Source organism: Ictidomys tridecemlineatus, chromosome 10 (genome assembly GCF_052094955.1).
Source record: "Ictidomys tridecemlineatus isolate mIctTri1 chromosome 10, mIctTri1.hap1, whole genome shotgun sequence".
In the NCBI taxonomy this organism is placed as follows: Eukaryota; Metazoa; Chordata; class Mammalia; order Rodentia; family Sciuridae; genus Ictidomys; species Ictidomys tridecemlineatus.
The window spans coordinates 44230631-44251546 of record NC_135486.1 but is presented as its reverse complement, the minus strand read 5'-3'; the positions used below and the strand labels follow the sequence as shown (position 1 = coordinate 44251546).

The window sequence follows — 20916 nt, the reverse complement described above, 5'->3', positions numbered from 1 at the left end:
AGCAAGATTTGCCTGGATTAAAGGTTATGTTCTTTGGGAGTACATTTACACTTTGAAATTTAGCATCTGTTGCTTTATAGGAAAGTGGGTTTAACTCTAGGTTGAGATAAATAAGACATTCTAGATCAATTCTACTTCTAATTTACTGTTATACCCTTTAGGTAAATAAGTTTAGCTTGTGAATGTCTTAATTTTTAGTAATAGAATAAGCCTAAGTATCCTTTCTTATATATTTTTACAGAGTATGTAAATAAAATTCAGAGAGGTTGTTGAATTAGGTATAAGACATATCAAAATGATGGTGATGGTGTTACTTTGTATCATAAAGAATATTTCATTTTTCAGAGCAATTTTATATGCATTGCTGTTTTTAAGGTTTTTACTACCTTCTATAAAGTAGTCATTGCAGGTATTTCATCCCCATTTCATACATATCTTGACTTATCCAAAGTCACACGCACTAACTCTGTTCAATGAAAAGTCAATAAAAAAGCAAATGCATTAGGCAACTTGCTAGCCATGTGGAGGAATCGTTTAAGTGCATCCATTAGCCCTGATTTGTCTGTAGACATTTAGGAATTAGAAGGTAGTTGTTGGATGCAAAAACTCGCAGAATGGAACTACATATGTTCCACATTGTACTATTGGGAAAAAATTAATTTTTAAATACTATGTGTTGGTTTGTTAGTCTTGTTGTATATCTGCACTGAATATCATGGTAGCTTCTAAACCACATGTGCCTATACCACTAGAAATGTGGCTGTTCCAACTGAGTAACTTAATTTTTAATATTACTTTAAGTAACCAGATATGACTATTAGCTACCATTTCAGATAGCACAGATTTAGACCATTTTATGTACATAAAACCCACTATTAAGTTAAAATAAAATTGTGCTTTTAAGTCCAAAAATAGCAACTTATTTCAAACAGTGAAACCTGGATTATAAGCTGCAATATCAGTTGTCTTCTAAAAAGTATGATTTAGTAGAAAAGAAATCAGTGGAGGCGGGCAGGAGGATTAAGGAAGAGTGAAAAGATTATTATAACTTTCTATCTACAGAGCTTTTAGTTTTAAAAAAATGATCACTTCATAATTTCAAACTACAACTGCTCTACTTGAAAGAACACTATAGTATACAGGGGCTCAGTAGGTGATGGTAGTTCCTATTACCAGCATAGCCCTGGTGAGGATTAAATGAAGTAATAACATGTCAGGCTTAGTTCCTAAATATGCCTCTGTATGCTAGAGGAAGAACTGAACTTGGAAAACTCAGTCCTTAAGTGTCTCAGCCTAGCCATTCTTTGCAGTTGTTCACTTTCAAACTATTCTGTACTTTCTCCTCCCAGATATTTCTTTCACTACTAGTCTCCCTGTGAACATCTTCTGCAATCTTGATTCCAGTATAATCAAATATAAATAAACATCCTTACAACTCCATTCTTTTTCAGGGCATTTTATCTTTATATAAACTATCTTTATATAAACTTGACTTTCACTTATAAGGACACTACTAACTGTGTATTTACTTACTTTTTTCCTAAAAAGCTAATAAGTCAATTATTTTCCCAGTACTATGCTAGATTCTGGGAACACCAAAAGAAAAAAGAAAAAAATGAACTTTAACCTCCAAGAAAACATGCTATAAATTGAAGGTGGTGATAGAAAAGTGTCATTAAGAACAAGAAGTGTGGAGTCAGACACCCTGGATTCCAATCCTTGCTAGCTTTGTGACCTTGAATAGCAACAGGACTTTTCTTTATTATGTGTCATGGTACCCAGCACATGTCAAACATTCACTGGTGGTGGTAGTGCTTTTACTCTACTTCTATTACTACTTCTACCACTTCTATCACAGTTTCTATATCTACTACAACTATGCCTGTTAATCTTATCATTCTCCCTTTCTCAAGGACAAATTTAATTTCTTATCAGGACAAAAAAACATCAACAGTATATGACTGCTTTAATGGGGATATGTATAAAGATGTTGAGAGCATACAAGAAGAAGCATCTTAATCTGCCAGGATAAATTAGTCAGGTGGCTGGCTCATAAGAAGTAACCTCCAGCTTTCTCACATTTCCATAGTGGTGAATACAGAGGCCATAATTTTTTTCTACCACATCATTACCCCATCTAGACATTCCTTTTTTACTCCTAAGCAAGATTTCTTCCTTGTGTGAAATTCATGCTACCACTTACCTATCTTCATTTCCCCTCATCCTTGGAGAGTTTTGACACCTGATTTAATCTTCATCAATTTGTAAATATCCTAGTTGTTGACAGCATATATAATGTTTGGAAGGTACATGGGCTTTCAAATCGAAATTTGAACCAGCTCTGCTACTCAGTTATGAAATCTTTGGCAAATCGCTTAATCTCTTTGAATCTAATGTATTATTTGCAAATGGGGATGGTGTCTGTCCTGGGGTTAGTTTACAGATTAAATGTGAACAGTGTGGCCTTCAGTGAGGGCTCAGTAAATATTGGGAACTTACTCCTATGGCCCTGTGGTGAGGCTTGGATGGATCATTATATGCTGGCACTCAGCAGTTTATTTTCTTTTTTGCCTCCAGTGTTCATCTGCTTGCCATTCAGTTACTCCTCTGGCTACTCTTGAATATAACCATGACCCAGAACTACTCTAGCAATGAAATTTTAAATTGATTATATCATTTTCTTATTATAACCTAATATTCTTCCAGCTTTTTTTCTTCCCTTATGTTCACTACCCTTGTTAAATCTCTTCTTCAGTTTCCCTCAATCCTGTTGTCTGTCTCTCTCCTCTCACTTGCCTTGAAAGCTTGATTTCTAGAAAGCGTGGATTACAGTCTACTTCCCCATGTCTCCCTTCATTCACTTCAACTATGGAATTGTAATCCTAATTTCTTCCCACTACGGCTCCTGGAACTTCTCTGGAAAATGTTACCAGTGATTCCTCCAATTTTGTCAGTTGCTGTCAGATTTGATTTTTCTATGTTTAACACCAATGACTACTCCTTTCTTAATTTTTCCCTTCATGGCTTCAGTGATATCATTCACTGCTCTTAGGTTTTGTTTGTTTGTTTGTTGGGTTTTTTTTTTTTTTGCCTTTATGAACATTATTTTCAGTCTTCCTACTCATGTCCCACTAGATAGAAAGAGAAAAGTATAAGCACACAATGACAAAGAAGGACGAATGGTTCTGCTGACAAGAGGTTTTTCCCAATTTCTAGAACTAGAAAGCAGTTGGAGGGTTTAATGAACTCAGCAGACTGAAGGAATGTAAACGTATAGGTCTGCTGAAGGAGATGTTAATTTGCCCCTCATGTGCCCTAGAAAAGAGAAAAACAAAAGTAGGTGGGACATCAAACTAAATCAAGAAAGTAAATATTTCTCTCTTGAGAAATTTACCAATCCAAGAAGAAAAAGATAATAAGCTTTGGAGGTTTCCTCACAGAAGAAACTTGGGAGATTGTCCTGTAGATAAACTTAATCATTGCTTTTCTGGTCAGTTTTGTAGTACTTTTAAAATATTGAATGGATAATTTTTGATCTACAGGTATTTGAGAAAAACCTTCAGTATAAGGAGATACCAAAATAACCAGGAAAACTACCTGCTCATCAAATTACATCATTCAAATAGATTAATAACCTCTTAAAAACCAAGTATACCAAAATGTTAATAGTAAAATCTAGATAGTTGATATGAGTTTTTGGTTCTAACATTCATTCAATTTTTTTAATATTTTAAAATTTTCTTCCTAAATTTTGGGGAAAATTTAGTGAAAGAAATGAAAGATAAAAGGGCAGATAAAGGGGTGAAAGGAATCAAAGATTCCTTTAATATATGAAAAGACTTTCCATGCTCGTGGATTAGAAAATTCAATATAGCAAAGATTTCAGTTTATCCTAAAATGATATTCAGGTTTAATGCAGTTCCTGTCACAATCCCAGCAAATTGTGTGTTGTGTGTTTTTCAGAGGTGAAGACAAAATTATTTTAAAATTTATATAGAAAGGAATTAGAATAGCTAAAACAAACTTTTAAAAGAGAATAAAGTGATAGAAATCATGCTACTAGATTTCAAGTCTACAGTAAGGCTATAATATAGCTATAGTATTCAAGACCAAGTAATATTAGTAGGGGGATAGACACATAATTCAATAGAACAGAATAGAGAGCCCAGCAGTAGACCCACACAAGTATGGCTAATGGATTTTTTTCCAAGATGAAAAAGCGTAGCCTTTTCAATAAAATTCAAAACTGTTCTTTGGGAGAGGGGGGTCTTTTAAAAGAAGCTACAGACTCTAAGAGAAATATTTGTATACCACACATCCAACAATGGAAAATGACCACTGCAGTAGACAGTGGAAATAAACTAAGAAACTGAATACAGAAAAGTAGGTCCAGCAAAGGACAGAAATGACAAAGGAAGTTCCGCAGATCTGGAGCGAGAGAACAATGAGAATAAGTAGGCAGAGATACTAAGAAGGAAACTTCTGGGAGTGAAGCAGGAAGGAAGGTAAAGAATAGATGCATACCAAAGATTTTTTTCATATTTGAAAACTAACATTGATAAAGATGTGACACTTCTAATAAAAGAAGGCTGAGGGGTACATGGGGAAAAAATACCAAAGGAAGAAAAATGAGGCAAATATAAACTTCAGGAGAAACACAAGGGAAACAGTGGCAAAAAAAATTCACATCATCATAAATTGATTAATCAAAGCAGTATTATACTTCAAAATAGAAAGTTGGGAGTTAAAAAAGAACTAAATTTATGACAAAGGAAAATCAAACCATGACATCTAAAAACCAATTTATTAAGCAGTGTCAGGATACATATATTCGTTCAAACTGTAGCTTTATATTTTACAACAGGAAAAGACTGAAAGAGTTGACAATGTTTTTTTTTTTTTTTTTTCTGGACAGAGCTTTGGAGTCAGGATAGATGTGACAAGTGACTGCTATTTTAATCTTTTTGTGTTTTTTTTAACTAATATATGAATTGAGTTTCAAATTTTTTTTCTTTAAAGCAAAAGGTGTGCACACTCTCCAGCAGAAGGGAAATATCTTATGCATTGATTAATTTGTTTCCAATTAATAATCAACCCAGATGTCATTTACTAATACCAGTAATTGTCAATTCCCATGTCAGTGGTAGAATCTGTCCCTCCAAGGAACATCACTTTCTATGAGCTTGAGAATGTTACATTAAGAGCATAGACAAATCCTATTATTGTAGAGGCTGTTTGTTCTCAGTTTTAGTACCACAGAGGATAGAGAATATAGAGTACCAGGAAAGATGCCATTGCATTGTAGGCCCCTTGCCCTTCTGCAAATTGGTAGGGTGAAAGCACACCTTGAGCAAGTAGCACAACCTCCAGACCTTCGGCTCTGTATCTGGAGCATGAGAACAACCTTCTAAGATTTTTATGAGGATAGGAAATAAGACATAACATGTGTCTAAAGAGCACTTAACAAAAAAAGATACTTGGTATTTCTGTTCTTGAAATCATAAATAGCATCAATAGTAATACTAGTATCCTTGCCTATAATAATAGGTTTTTAAGTGGTTAACATGCCAAAGTATCTCTCAATTTCCTAGTTCTTGATGTTTAAAATTAGTTTTTTTGTAGAATACTGCCATAGAACTGGGCACATAACTAATAACAATTCCCATTGAAATTGTATAGCCTGATATTGAAAGCCCCAGAGGCAACTGATGTAAATGGGTTAGGTTGGGCCATGGGAGAAAGGAAGGCTTCAACTGTGCAGTAACTTCTGTGTTTCTAAATTGTTAAACTTGTTCTCTGCCAGAGTTCTAATTGTAACTGTGAAAGAAATGAGTGTCCGAGGTGCTTTCAGCTGATGGGCCATAATTCCCATCAAGGGTTTTTTTTGTGTAGTCCCTGGGGGCAGAACTACAGAATATAATATTCTTGTGTTTTTAACTTTTTTATATAATTCTTATAATCAAAAGGTCACGATTTGTTGTAATGATGCTATAATTAAGTTGTGGTAAATGATAGCATTTATAGATTTTATAACCAGAATTGATTCATAAAATGAATACAGTTCCAGCAGTTTATGTTAACGTAATTAAATGGAAATGTAATTCTAACTCAGTTTGCTTATTAAATTGAAAATTACTGGGTTATGAGCAAGCACTCTTACGTTTCTGTCAAAATTGGTGTAAGTCTAGAATTACATGAAATATCCATTAAAATAAAGCATATTTAAGGCTCCATTGCTGGCAGTAAATAAATTTCTTAAAGCACCTGCAGGTTGATCATGTGAGATCATGAGCCTTCAGTTAGGCCCAGCTAACTCCTCTTCTCTTTCCTCTGCAGCCATTGGTTTAACCCTGGGGCTAGGACAGAACATGGCCAGGTAAGGAATGTTCTAATCCAAAAGGAAGTTAGTCTATTTCAAATATTTATCTATCTCCTTTCAGGGTTGTAGATTCAGCTTCATGAGAAAGGATATAAATTCCTAGCTTATTTTAAAAGGAGTTAATTGTGCCAGGGCTTAATACACTGACCAAATGGGTGATCCTCAGTAAGCAGCCGTTTTCCCTTATTGCCACCTTCCTAAGTCACACAGATGACCTCCATGGAAAGGCCCTGGAATTCACTAACTTGTACAACTTCGCTACTTAAATGGTTTTCACAAAATCAAGGTGTCCAAACAGTATACATGCTTAAAAATTTAATTTGTATTGAACTTAAGATCAGCCAGCAAGAGAATATTTTTATTGAAGTTTAGAAGGTGCCAATAATTTCTTACAAGTTTACATTATATCTGTAGATGAATTTCTTTTTATCTCTTATTGGTGTATGTGACACTGCAATGATTAGTTGACTTAGCAAGAACTTGACATTCATTTCAGTTGTCTTTGTAAAGAAAATAAGTCTACTTTTTTTGTCTCTTGAATGTATTATTTCTCTCTCTAAAGCATGCTAAGCTAATTTAGGACTTAAATTTGTAATGAGTTTTAAAGCATTTACATTTGTGGGTTGGAGTCCTTATAAGACGTTTTTTCATCATAATCATGAAAACTATTTTTTCATTGGTCAATCCATAAGAAAACACATTTTTAAAATACCTGGGAATGATAGAAAACAAATGAGGTTGTTTTTTCTGAAGGATAGGATGGGAGATTGGTAAAGTATCGTGCTTGATAGTTTCAAAAACATTATTCTATTGGTAATGTTTGATGTTTTAAATGGTGTAACAGGCTCAAACTTGAATATAATAATCATCATGCCCGTGATTGATAAGAGGTACCACATAGTTAATTATAATATAAGCTCTATTTCGTAACACAGACTGTTAGAAGAACAATATCTTATAAATTCAAAGTCAGTTGTAATAATTTTGTTATTTGCCTTTTGCTATAAGTTATTTTCCCCTTTAGAGATACTTCTCACATTAATGTAGAATATTTACTACTATTAATTTGGAAACCACAATCACATCTCTGATCATCTTTTATATTATTCATAATATAATATTCATAATATAAATCATCTTTTATATTATTCATAATATAAAAAGTAGACTTCCTGCTTTCATGGGGGTATCCCTCTACACGCAATGCTTACAATAAGTTTCTCCTTCTAGTACCGATATTAAGTTGCATCAGGATATATTTTATCCCAAAATATAATTTCTTTAAGCTCATTTTCTCTTAGATCTTGAGAAATACTGATATGGTAGTATAAATTTATGTTCTAGATTACTTTGTAATCTAAACTTTGGCTTCCTACCATACTTTATTCTGCAGATAAAAATCAATTAATAGCCAGGACTGCTCATTGGTAAGAGCAACTGCCTAGCACATGTGAGGCACTAGGTTAATCTCTAGTGCCAAAACAAAAATAACAGCTAATAGTTAATAATTTATAAGGAATAAAAATGACTGATTTTTTCTTAACATTTCTGTTTTCTAATCCATTTGAATAAGTGTTAAATCAGGCCTGCTTGAATGTTAGCATGTTTCACATTTTTATCTTGACTACATAGGTTATTAATTTGTATATGTACACTCAAAATACAACATCTTTGAATCCTAGAACAGTGCTCTTAGGTTCCTTCAAACCTGTGGCTACAAGATCTTCATCAACTAGTCAATACATAACCTTGTTTTACATGTATTTCTGCTTCAGGATACCTGATTTATTATGTAGATTATTGATTCATTGAAATTGAACTCATGGCCAGCTACACTATGACACATGCCTAATGCAAGACTTATGTAGTGCACATAGCTTTTCTTTGTAAGGCCCATTTTAGTGTTCTAAACAGAACTTCAGCACCACACTTAATAGCCATTTAAAATGAGGATATCTTCAAAAAGAAAAAAAACACAAAAGTTCAAGAAACAGATCATAAAAAATCTCTTGTTTATACTATGGGAATTGAAACAAGAAGACAAAGTGATAGCTAGAAACATGAATTTCCAACAGCTCAAAGTTTTTACAACTTTGTGCAGGACTACAAATGGCTGCAAAGGTATTGATTTTGCTGTCACAAATAAATTTTAATAAGTAGACAAATTCACAAATATGGAATCTAGGAGTAGTGGATATCAACTGCACGTATATGTGTATATGTAGAGAAATACACCCTGTTTTACATTTTGGGGAATAATAATTTTTTAGTTCAATTAGACCTAAATTCTGTAGCACAGTAAAATATTGCCAAACATAAGTCAAGGGATGAAGTACAAAACCATGAAGAATTATGAAGTTCTTCAATGTATTGTTGAATGAATATTAACTTTATCACTCATTATCACTTTTTACTTTTCATATACCAGCTTATCAACTTAGAGATGAATATCATCTTTATCATTCATGATCACCTTTAACTTTTCATATAAAAACTTGTCAACACAGAGTAATGATTATATTAACCCCATTTCCCTTAAAAGTCACCTCTCACTGCTTTCCTCTGCTTGCTTTAGTGTTTAATCTCATTTCCATTTACATTCTACAGAGTGATCATACCTTCATTTAATAAATAACTCACCTGTCACTATCTATCAGATACTCTCTAATTTTACAAAAAGATATTATTCCAAGACCTCCTAACTTTGATAATTTTACAAAAAAAAAGTATATTGATGGAAAACAGCATATCTTTTCCCCTAATGTGGTACAGTGTGGGCAAGAAAGTAGCAATTATAGCATGTTAGTAAATGTTTGTGAAAACCATAGAGAGGGCACTATAAAGACTGCAAAAGAGAAATGACAATTTGGTTGAGGAGGGGAAGGACAGAGGAAGAGGGCACCTTATGAAGCACAAGTGCATACACATGAGTGTATTGTCTGTGTGTCTTTAAATTCTAAGGCTTTGCCTCCTTGAACATCTTATGGTTTGACATTTTGACTGAGTTTGCAAGTACCTTAATGAGTCATAGATCATAGGTTAGATATTATTTAGTTCTTTTAATGTTGAGGACAATGAAAGGCCAATTGTGAAGAGACTTGAAATTATTTTGCAGATTTTTGAGGAATTACAGGAAGGAGGGCTGCCAATACAGATGCTCCTGAGCTTGAATGCCTTGTCCATGTCTGGCAGCAAAGCCAGGGAATTCTGTGGAATAAGAATTCCACCATTTGCTTCTTTCTCTTGCATCAGGGATTTGAGACTTTTAATGATTTTGTACAAATATCATGAATAGCCATAGAAATTTTTAATTCCTATTCTGTAACAATAAAAACCATTACCCACAAAGAATACTTTTCCTGATTTAATTCAATAATTTTTTTTAAATTGTGTGCCTAGGTTTGCATTTATGGATTCTAATGTAATTCTTATATGAGTCATTTTTTTAATATACGCCTGCAGGTCACTAATAAGGGAATTGTATCTCCGTTTGGCCTAAGTCCAGCAATCTGAAAGTTGGAAGGTAAGAAGCACTTCGCACCATATTCAGAAGTTCTGTTTTTAATCAGAGATGACATTATTGAGTCAGAACCCTGAAAATGACCTCACTTGTGACACTGATAGGAGTCCAAGGAAACATAAAACTTACCGATAAGAATAATGAAAAATTTGTCAAAATCTGATGAGCTTCTTAGAGCAAGGATGAAGGATTCTTGTTTCTTTTATTGTGAATTCATGCCTGATTTCATTTTTTTAGCACCATTTTGGGAATCTTTCAAATACAAACATGTTCTCTGTTCTGGTAGCACCCTAGATTAATTTTTCCATGATTGCCCTTTAAAAGACCTACATTCATGTATTAACATGATAAATTCATAACTCAGAGATCTGAGTCTGTATTTTTATCAGAAATTCATTTTAAAGATGCAAATATACACCCAGATTGATAATTTTATTCCTAAAGTGAGATAATTCTGTGATGACTTTTTTATGTAGACATATTACATGAAGTAATTCCAATATTTATCTCTTTTTAAATAAAAGTCTATCAAAATTTTTAGGATGAAAACACATTCTTAGAAGATGTGTTGGTCTTATGAGGTATATTGAAATGTTTATTTGGATTGCCCTTTTCAAAACTTAATTATTTAATTTTATTCTAGAACATTGTATATGGGATTTTCAGTTCTGTGAATTGTTGTAGCACAAACCTTGGAGAAAGTGTTCAAGTATTTTTTATCTAAAAAATTAAAAGAGTTAATTAATTACCATTAATTTAAAACAGAAGTAGAGATTTCATCAACTTCTAACTATCTGTGTCACAAATGTTGGTTTGTATATATATCTATATATATTTTAAAGGCACTAGACTTAGAAATGCCAAAGTAATTAATCAATTATATTTTCAGAAACAATTTAAGTATTCATGGTACGAAGTGTTTCTAAATTGAAACACTTTCAGATTAATGGACTTAAGATAAATGGTTGCTGTTTCTATACATAGTAATAATGAGGTATGGCTTCAGCTACATATCAAATACTCAATCTCATTCCCTATTTCATTACCTCTTTTATTCATGCATTCATTCAACAAATATTTATTGAGCACTAAAGATGTTCTGGATATAGTGCCAAACCATGGAGATACAGGCAAATTGAATAACTGAGGCAAAGGACCAGAGATGAGCAAGATGAGCACGCGCATGGTAAATGTCCCAGCTATAATCCCAGCAGCTCAGGAGGGAGGGTAAAGCCAGAGGATCACAAGTTCAAAGCCAGCCTCAACAACTTAGTGAGGTCCTAAGAAATTTAGCGAGATCCTGTTTCTAAATAAAAGTTTTAAAAAAAAGAAAAGCTGAGGATGTGGCTCAGTGGTTAAGCACCCTTGGGTTGAAAGAGAGAGAGAGAGAAAGAGAGAGAGAGAGAGAGAGAAAGGGGGAGAGAGAAATGGGAAGAGAGAGAGAAATAAAGAGGTTAGGTCAGGTATAGGCAGAAAAGTTTAGAGATATAATCAAATTATGAGGGATAATGAAAGCTTTTGAGTTTTATGTGAAGAGAGTAATAAAGTCAGATTAATTACATTGGCGGCAGTGTGAAGAATGGATTAGGTGAGAGGAAGGTTACATGTAGGAGGCTATTTGGGAGGCTGTTACAGGTGAGAAAATGATGGCAGCAGGAATGGAAAGAAGTATATTTTAGAGAAATTTAGGGCACATTTAGTTAGTCAGGACATTCCTGAAAGAAAGAACGAACCATATTCTTGGTGAAGTAATTAAAGTCTAGTGTATCTTAAAAATGGCCAAATAAACTGACAATTCCAAATGATTTATTAACAGTTCAACACAGTAAAAGTTACTGATACTGTTCAATCAATACCCACTAAAACCCAGGCTTATTAATTATAGTCATAGTCATCATAATTGTTGCATTTAAGTCATACTCTCAGCATTTTTTATGTTCTGGTCTCATAGCACTTAGCATTTTACATGGTTTATCTTATTTAATAATCACAACAGCCTGAAGGTAGATGTTATGTTTATCTCTATTTTCCATTTGGAAACTAGGGCTTTGAAAGGTTAAGCACTTTGCCCATGGTTATACATCTTGTAAGTGGTAAAATTGCTATTAAAAGTAATGACTTATAAGCTACTGGGGCAGCTAGGATTAGAATCCAGATCTATCTCACATTATTACTTTTTTAAGACTTCATGTATGTAATGGCTAATTTCTAATATGTCATATAATTTTTTTAGTTCAGTCTTCTCTATAATCATGTGTCTGCATAAATAATATATGCTACAATTTGAGTTAACAAATTGTAGAGAGTACTATCTTTTTAATTTTTTCCCCCGGTTAGGGTAAAGTAAGTGTGAAGGGAAGTAAATGGTAAGGCTTTTTGAAGAGGCAATCAAATATAGTTTTTCTATATAATATATTTTACATATTTCCAACCCAATAATTTATTTAAACAAGAATGATCTGAGTATGTTTATTTACCATAGTATGCCAGTAGGTATCAAGAAAATAATATTAGCTCTTTCATATCAACTTAGGGGAAATAACCCCCAAAACTTCTCAGCTGAATGCAGTTGTAGAGGCCGTTGACAAGAAAGATTACATTACTTTAGCCAAGGCTACTCCAGAGAACCAGGAACAGAACTGAGTCCTAGACTTCCACCTCCAGGCTATGTGTTAACCAACTGTGAGAGCAGTTTAGCTGTCAAGGAAATAACTAGATTGCTGCTCTCACTTTTTTGCTACAGTGAATCTGGCATCTCTAGCAAAGGTAATTGTCTTTAAGAGAAACCAGTAGAAATAAAGTGATACAAATGAACAAATTATTGCCTCTTTGAATAAAAAAGGATATTTTCTCTTTGCAAAATAATATAATGAAAATGTTTTTGTTTCTACAACTTTGTCTTAACACTTTGTATAGCATCAGCTTCTGAGAGATAACCGAGCTGAAAGAGGACACAAGAAAAATTGTTCTGTGAAAACAGCTAGCAGGTAAGTCATTTAAAATCACTTTTAATTTTCATCACTAAATCATGAGCCTCTCTCTCTCTCTCTCTCTCTCTCTCTCTCTCTCTCTCTCTCTCTCTCTCTCTCTCTCAATATGAATGTGGTAAGTTGTGGTTTAGCTTGCCTTTGGTTCTCAAAAGTTGACTTACACATTTTACGTATTGTTTACCCGAATCTATTTCAGGATCACTAGTAAAGAATACAAAGATAACATTTTATTTATATTGTTTAACGCTTTAAAGTACCCTGTTGTACAACTATTCTCTATTAAGAAGCCAACTGTTGTCTGTAGGAGCAAATGCAAGTCCTACACAGCATACATACCTCATTTAGACACTTAAAACTTCCCTAAAATAAAATCAGATAATTCACCAACAGTGAGAATCAACATAAACTAATGAATTTTCCCCTAAGAATATCAGAACCTAAAATTTTAAGATACAGTTTATTGATCACTATGGATGAAGTGTTTATAGAAATAAAAGGGGGAACAACAAATTACTCTTAAATTAACCAGTCACAAGTGAAAAAATAATATTGTTAGAAGTGAGAAGTATGACTGATGAAGAGATAATTAGTGAAAGGAAATATATATCAGGAGAAATAAGCCAAAATATAGTATAAAATTCAAGGAGATGGAAAATCAGAGTAGTTAAGATAAATTTAATCAGATTCCTTGATGCAAAGAACAGAAGAACTGAAGAAAATTGATATTTGAAGAGAGGTTGACCAAGAATTTTCAAAACTAGTGCACATTGTAAATCCAAACATACAGATATAATAAAAAAAAATCACAGTGAAAACCAAGTACAATAAATAAAAATAAATCCACAGAAAATAGTGTACTCTAGTATAACAAAAAGAAAGGGAAGATCTTTTAAAATTTCAGAGAATAAGGACAAATTATCTGTAAAGAAATGATAGCAATAAGAAGACCAGGAGATATTGGAATCATCTTCAGGATACAGATTTAAAAAAAAAAAAAAATTCACTGTCAATCCAGCACAATGTACCTGGAAAACTTATCTTTCAGAAAACCTTTCAGGTGTGAAGATGAAATAAAGTCATTTTAATATTTTTAAAAACTGAGACACTTTACTACCAATGAAATTTTGTTAGAATTTTTAAGTCTGTATTTAAAAAAAAAATAAAAGTGATCTTCTAAGGAAATTTTGAGATGGGAGTATGACTCGGACTATTCCCTAAAGACCTTAAAAGAGCATACTAAATACTTGATAAACATTCAAAAGAAATAAATAAATAACTTTAAACAAGCATTTAAACAACCAGTGCTTATATAAAATGATAATCATACTCCATAAATATGTACAATTGTTGTGTTAATTAAAAAAATAAAAGAAGATGAATAATAATCATACTAGTGTATAATTGGTAGGCAGTATAAAATCATAGACATTAATATCATGCTAAGTTAACAATGTTGGTAATTATAGTTAAAACTCCAGTCTAAAGTATTATTCATGACATTAACCTCATTGGTCAGATAAAACAGTGATAGTAAGATAATGGTAAATATTCATTGGTAACCTACCAAAAATAATTACTACATTAATAGAAATGAAGTATATAAGTTATAAACCAATTAAGGAAGTAAAATGGAATTAAAATATTGACCTTCCCCCAAAAAAATCTATCTTAAAAAAAGAAAAAAGGCATTGAGAAAATGGAACACAAAAAGCATAAAAGTAAGCAGTGGAATTGAATTCATGTATCAGCTATCACAATAAAATTTATGGATTAAACTTTTCAGTTGAAAACAGAACTGACGTATAATGACAAGTAAAAATGGTAAACTAAATGATAGAATAGGATATACCAGATACACTATAAAGAAAACTTTCATATCAGATAAACTGACTTAAGAGGAAAATTCTTAGCACACTTTAAAAGGTCATTATTTAGTGATAAAACATACAAATTACCAGAGAAGTTAATAATTTTATGGTATACACTAAATAAAGTAGCCTCAAAATGCCTAAATCAGATATTAATAACAGTACATTCAGATTCTCACTAACACCTACCATGGTGATCCTACTTCAATATATCCTCATATTATTAATTACTTAAGTCATCAGAAGGTTTATAAACACAAAATTATCAAGCTTAAATTAATGCAATTTTATAAAACTCAGCACCCAAACTATTATAAAAAAACACATTTTCTCAAAAATATGATATACTTACAAAATTAACCAGTTAGCTGGCCATATACCTAGCATCAACAAATTTTAATGAATATGTATCATTAAGGTTCCTGAACTGAATGTAATTAATTTAGAAATTAGTAACAAAAATATACATCTTTTTAAGGTTTAGTTTAAAAAAAAATAGATTTCTAAGTATTCGTGTGTCCACAATTCAAATCATGGTAATATTGAAACTCATGGATTACTATTAGTTGATAATTGGAGGAAATTTTACTACCTTAAGTAACCATAGTAGAAATTTGGTCCCAAGTTGTACATGCCTATAATCCTCACTATTCAGGAGACTGAAGTAAGAGGATCCCAAGTTCAGGCCCATCTTGGGAAAGTTAGCAAGACCCTATTTGAAAAAATGGTCCAGGGATGTAGCCCATTAGTAGAGTGCTTGCTTAGTTTTCAAGTTTTCCAGTACCACAGAAAGAAAGGAAAAGGGGACGGGAGGAAAGGAAGAAAAAAGAAAGGAAATTTGGTCACAATTACTATTCCAATCAATATACTGAACTGCAAGATTACTGCCATCCTCCCCCAAGATCAACCCAGGAAAAATTTAGAAAGAGAAAAATAAAAGAGTAAGAAGTCCTTGATATTCTGGAGGTTATTTTGAACTTGTATATGTAAGGTAGCAGGAGATAATCCAGCCTACCTGAGGGAGATTAAAATATGAGGGGAACTTCTGGAGTTGTATGCTTTCTTTGGGACAGTTGATACCTACCTAATCCAGAAAGGCTCTGGCATCTGGTCCAAATGTTTTCCAGAATTAACTTTCAGGGTAGCCACAGGACTGTATCTTGATACCATGGAAAGCGTAGTGAAACACTCTGGTCCCTCCAAATCTTAGGGCAGGAGACTTGCATTTCTATTTCTCTTTGGGAGTGTGGAGAGGGAGAGTATATTTTTCTGATCAAGAGTTATTTCAAGGAGTAGGCTCTGATAACTGGTTCAAAAGTCAAAGGCTTCTCTAAGGTTCACAGGCCATTTGCTGAACTGCTTGGGGCTGACACAGATGACTGGTCTTTCCCCATACCAAACCCAACAGAGGAACTAATATTACCAGAACACATGGGACAAGTTAATAAGACAATTAAGGAGAACATCCTTCTCAAAGGAAAATCTATTGGATTACATATTCCAATGGAAGCAGAAATGTTAAAACAAGTAAGTCAAAAAATCATAATTAGCATAATACATTAATTAAAAGAGGTATAGGGAGATATTAACAATATGAAGCAAGAAAAATAACCATGATTAAGAAACAGATATTTGTTTAGGTCTTAAGACCTATGTAAGTAGAGAGAGAAACCTTGTTCCTGGGTCAGGAGACTCAATATTCTTAAGATCAGTCCCCCCACAATGTGTATGCAAAATCCCAGAGGGATATTTTATAGAAATGGAAGTTAATTCTAAATTTCATATGAAAATACAAAGGACTTAGAATAGATAAAACATTTTTGGAAAAGCAAAACAAAGTTGAAATGGTAACAATACTTGATTAAAAGAGTTATTATAAAGATTGATGGTTATATGAAGATTTCTTTAGAAAGGATGATTATAACAGAACAGAGGTCAAGAAACATACCCATACATACTTACACAGACAACTGGTCTTTGCTAAGGTACAATTCAGTGGAGAACAGTATCATGGTCTTTTTAACAAATAGTACTGAGATAACTGAATAACCATTTGGAAAAATCAAATATTTTTCATCCTAACTCACACAATCTGATATTTAATTTTATATGTTAACTTGACTGGACTGAGGAATGCCTAGGTAGTTGCTAAAACATTATTTCTCTATTTGTCTGTAAGATGTTAGCATTTGAATTAGGAGACTGAATAAAGTTCTACCCCTCCAACAGGAGGGAGCTTCATCCAATCCATTGAAGGCCCAAATAGAACAAAAGGTCAGAAGAAGAAAGTTTGTTCTGTTTTCTTGAGGAAGGACATCCATTTCTTCTTCTCTCAGACATCAGTACTCCTGGCATTGGGCCTTTGAACTCAGACAAGGATTTACACTCTTAGTCCCCTGCAGATTAGGCCTTCACACTGGGACAGAGTTACTCCCTCAACCTTTCTAGTCCTCCAGTTTGCACACTTCAGACCATATCTTCAATTTAAGCATTGTTTCACTTATGATTTTTCAACTTTATGATGGTGTGAAAGCATTATGGAACAGAACTTCCAAGAAATATAGAATCACATGAAAATACCAAACTTAAGATTTATTGGAATAGATGAAGGCTCAGAAAAACAAACCAAAGGAATGCTTAATCTTTTCAATGAAATAATGTCTAAAAATGTCTGATATCTTAAAAATAGAATATCATATACAGGAAGCTTCAGGACCCCAAAACAACAGACCCACACTAAGGCACATTGTTATGAAGATGCCTAACATACAGAATGAGGATAAAATTCTAAAGGCTGCCAGAGGGGGGAAAAAAAAAAAAAACCTTCAAGTAACATTTAGAGAGAAACCAATTCGGATTTCAGCTGATTTTTTTCAACCCAGACCATATCCAAAACTCACAAAGAAAATGGATGCCAACCAAGAATACCATACCCTGCAAAAATAAGTTTTAGATTTGATGATGAAATGAAAATCTTCCATGGTAAACAAAAGTTAAAAGAATTCACAGCCAAAAAGCCTACACCACAAAACATTCTCAACAAGATATTTCATGAAGAAGAAATGAAAAGTAAAAATGAAATCCAGCAACAGGAGAAACTACACTAGAAGTATAGTCAATTTAAAAAGAAGCTATTTCACATTAAAAATCAGAAATAATTCAAAATGACAGAGAATGAGAATAATTTCACAATAATAACATTGAATGTCAATGGCCCAAACTAATCAATCAAATGACATAGACTGGCAGACTATATTAAAAAACAAGATTCAACAATATGCTATCTCCAAGAGACTTATCTTATAGGCAAAGACATCCACAGACTGAAGGTAAAAGAATGGGAAAAAAACCTTCCTTACCATTCACATGGATCTCACAAACAAGCAGGGGTTTATATCTTTATATCTGATAAAGTGCACTTCAAGTCAAAATTAATCAGAAGGGACAAAGAAGGCCATTTCATACTGCTTAAGGGACCTGTACATCAACAAGACATAACAATTTTAAATATTTAATTTATGCCCCAAAGAATGGAACATCTACATACATTAAAACAAACCCTTCACAATCTCAAGAATCAAATAGATCACAACACAATACTGGGTGACATCAACACATCTCTCACCAATCAATAGATCTTCAAATCAAAAACTAAATAAAGAAGCCATAGAACTAAAAAATACAATTAATAATTTAGATCTTAGACATATGTAGAATATTTTATCCATCAATAAATACATATGCTTTCTTTTCAGCAGCATATAGAACATTCTCTAAAATAGACCACATCTTAATCCACAAAGCAATTCTTAGCAAATACAAAAAAATAGAGATAATACTTTTCATTCTATCAGCTCACAATGGAATGAAAGTAAAAATTAATGATAAAATAAAAAATAGAAGCTATAAAATCTGGAGACTAAATAATATATTCTAAATAATACAATACTAAATAATGACCAATGGATAATGAAAGAAATCAGGGATGAAATAAAAACAAAGTACTTAGAGGTATGAGGATAGTTTAACAATGTATTAAAATCTCTGGGACACCATAAAGGCAGTTCTAAAAGGAAAGTTCATTGCCTTGAGCTCACTCACTAGAAGAACAAGAAATCACTAAATAAATAATCTAACTATACATCTGAAAGTCCTAGACAAAGAAGAACAAGCCAGCACCAAAAGCAGTAGAAGACAGGAAATAATGAAAATTAGAAATGAAATTATAACAAACAAACGAAAACAATTAAAAAGTTGATGAAACAAAACATTGGTTTTTCAAAAAAATAAACAAAATTGATAACCTTAACTATGCTAACAAAGAAAAAGAGTGAAAACCCCAAATTACTAAAATTCAAAAATCACCATGGGCACCACTAATTAACATATAAAAATAAGAAGCTACCTTAAAAGTCTATAGTCCAATAAAATAGAAAATCTTGAAGATATCAACAAATTTCTAGAGACGTGTGACCTACCCAAATTGAATCAAGGGGACATAGAAAATTTAAACAGATCAATTTCAACCAGTGAAATTGAAGATGCCATCCAGAAGCCAGGACCAGATGCATTCTCAGCTGAGTTCTACAAGACCTTCAAAGAAGAGCTTATATTAATACTCCTCAAATTATTCCATGAAATAGAAAAGGAAGGAACCCTTCCAAACTCATTCTGTGAAGCTAGTATCATCCTGATACCAAAACCAGACAAAGACACATTAAGGAAAGAAAACTTCAGACCAATATCCCTGATGAACATTGACACAAAAATTCTCAATAAAATACTGAAAAATCTTATACACAAAAGCATATTTCAAAAGGTAGTGCACCATGATTAAGTGAGGTTCATTCCAGGGATGCAAAGTAGGTAGGTTCAACAAACGGAAATCAATAAACATAACTCATAAACTATACTTTGAATTTGAAATTTTGATCTTTACCCAGGCAATTGATTATGGTATAGTTTTTCATGATGCTGGGTAGCAACAGTGAGCTACAACTGCCAGTTAGCCACAGGGTCAATATGACAAATAAAAATAACCATCAAAGGCTGGGGTATGTAGGTCAGATAGAGACCTTGCCTAGCACATGCCAGAGCCTAGCACCATAAACAAATAAATAAATAATCATACCTTGGGTTAGAAAAATATTTCTTAGAACCTCAAAATACAGTCCAGGAAAGAACAATTCAAATATTGGAATTTATCAAAATTAAAAACTCCTGTTCTTCTAAAAATAATGTTAAGAGAATGAATAAAAAGATAAGCCACAGACTGGGAAGATAATATTTTCAAACCATATGTCCAATAAGACTTGTATCAAGAATATATAAAGAACACTGAAATTTCAGTAAGAATTCAACCCAATCCAGTGATAAGCAAAAGTTTGAATAGAACCTCACAAAGAAGATATATGGATGGCACATATGCACATGAAAAGATATTAGACATCATTACCCATTAGGAAATGGAAAAACAAAATCACAACGAAATACCATTCTTAAGTATTAGAATGGTTAACATGAAAAAGAATTATACAGGATGTAGAAGAATGGAACTGTTTGGAGGAATATAAAAATGTACAGTCACTCTGGAAAACAGTTTGGAAGTTTCCTTAAATATTTAGTATGCATCTATTCTAAGGTGACTTTATCACATGATAGCCTTATTCATGATAGTAACCGAAAAAGAAAAAGAAAGCATATATCTCCTAAATGTCTATAAGTTACACAGATAAACAATGTGTGCTGTATACATGTAAGTCATGTAACTCATGACTAAAAAGTAATGAAGAATCAATACACATAACACCTTTATATAAAATTCTAGGAAATATAAACTAATATCTAGTGACAGAAAACTGATCGGTTGTCTGGGCATGGGACAGGTGCCAGGAGGTACAAGAGGAAAGGATTGCAAAGGGGCATGAAGAAAGAAACTTGGTACATGATAAGTGTCTTCATTTTCTTGATTATGGTGATGATTGTGTGTGTGTGTGTGTGTGTGTGTGTGTGTGTGTGTGTGTGTGAAAACCTACCAAACTGTATACTTTAAATATGTACATTTTATATCAGCTACTAGGTTGGTGGTGAAGCTGTCAAAGGTGCTAAAAAAAAAAATCAAACAGTTTTTTAATGTTTTTCCATTTCATTTTAAGTAAA

The 20916-nt window shown here is 32.8% G+C and overlaps 1 protein-coding gene across 3 annotated transcripts in view; it reads left to right on the top strand.

Moving 5' to 3' along the window:
* Gpatch2 (G-patch domain containing 2) overlaps window positions 1-20916 on the top strand; it is a 173552-nt gene that overhangs the window by 114628 nt on the left and 38008 nt on the right. For 2 of the 3 annotated variants that reach the window (XM_005334960.5, XM_040278721.2), the window contains exons 7-8: window positions 6337-6376; window positions 12816-12886. In XM_005334960.5, the coding sequence (XP_005335017.1) occupies window positions 6337-6376; window positions 12816-12886 (111 nt within the window). Of the gene's footprint in view, window positions 1-6336; window positions 6377-9841; window positions 9903-12815; window positions 12887-20916 lie in introns of all 3 variants that reach the window. The other variant, XR_005731015.2, reaches the window with a different exon arrangement.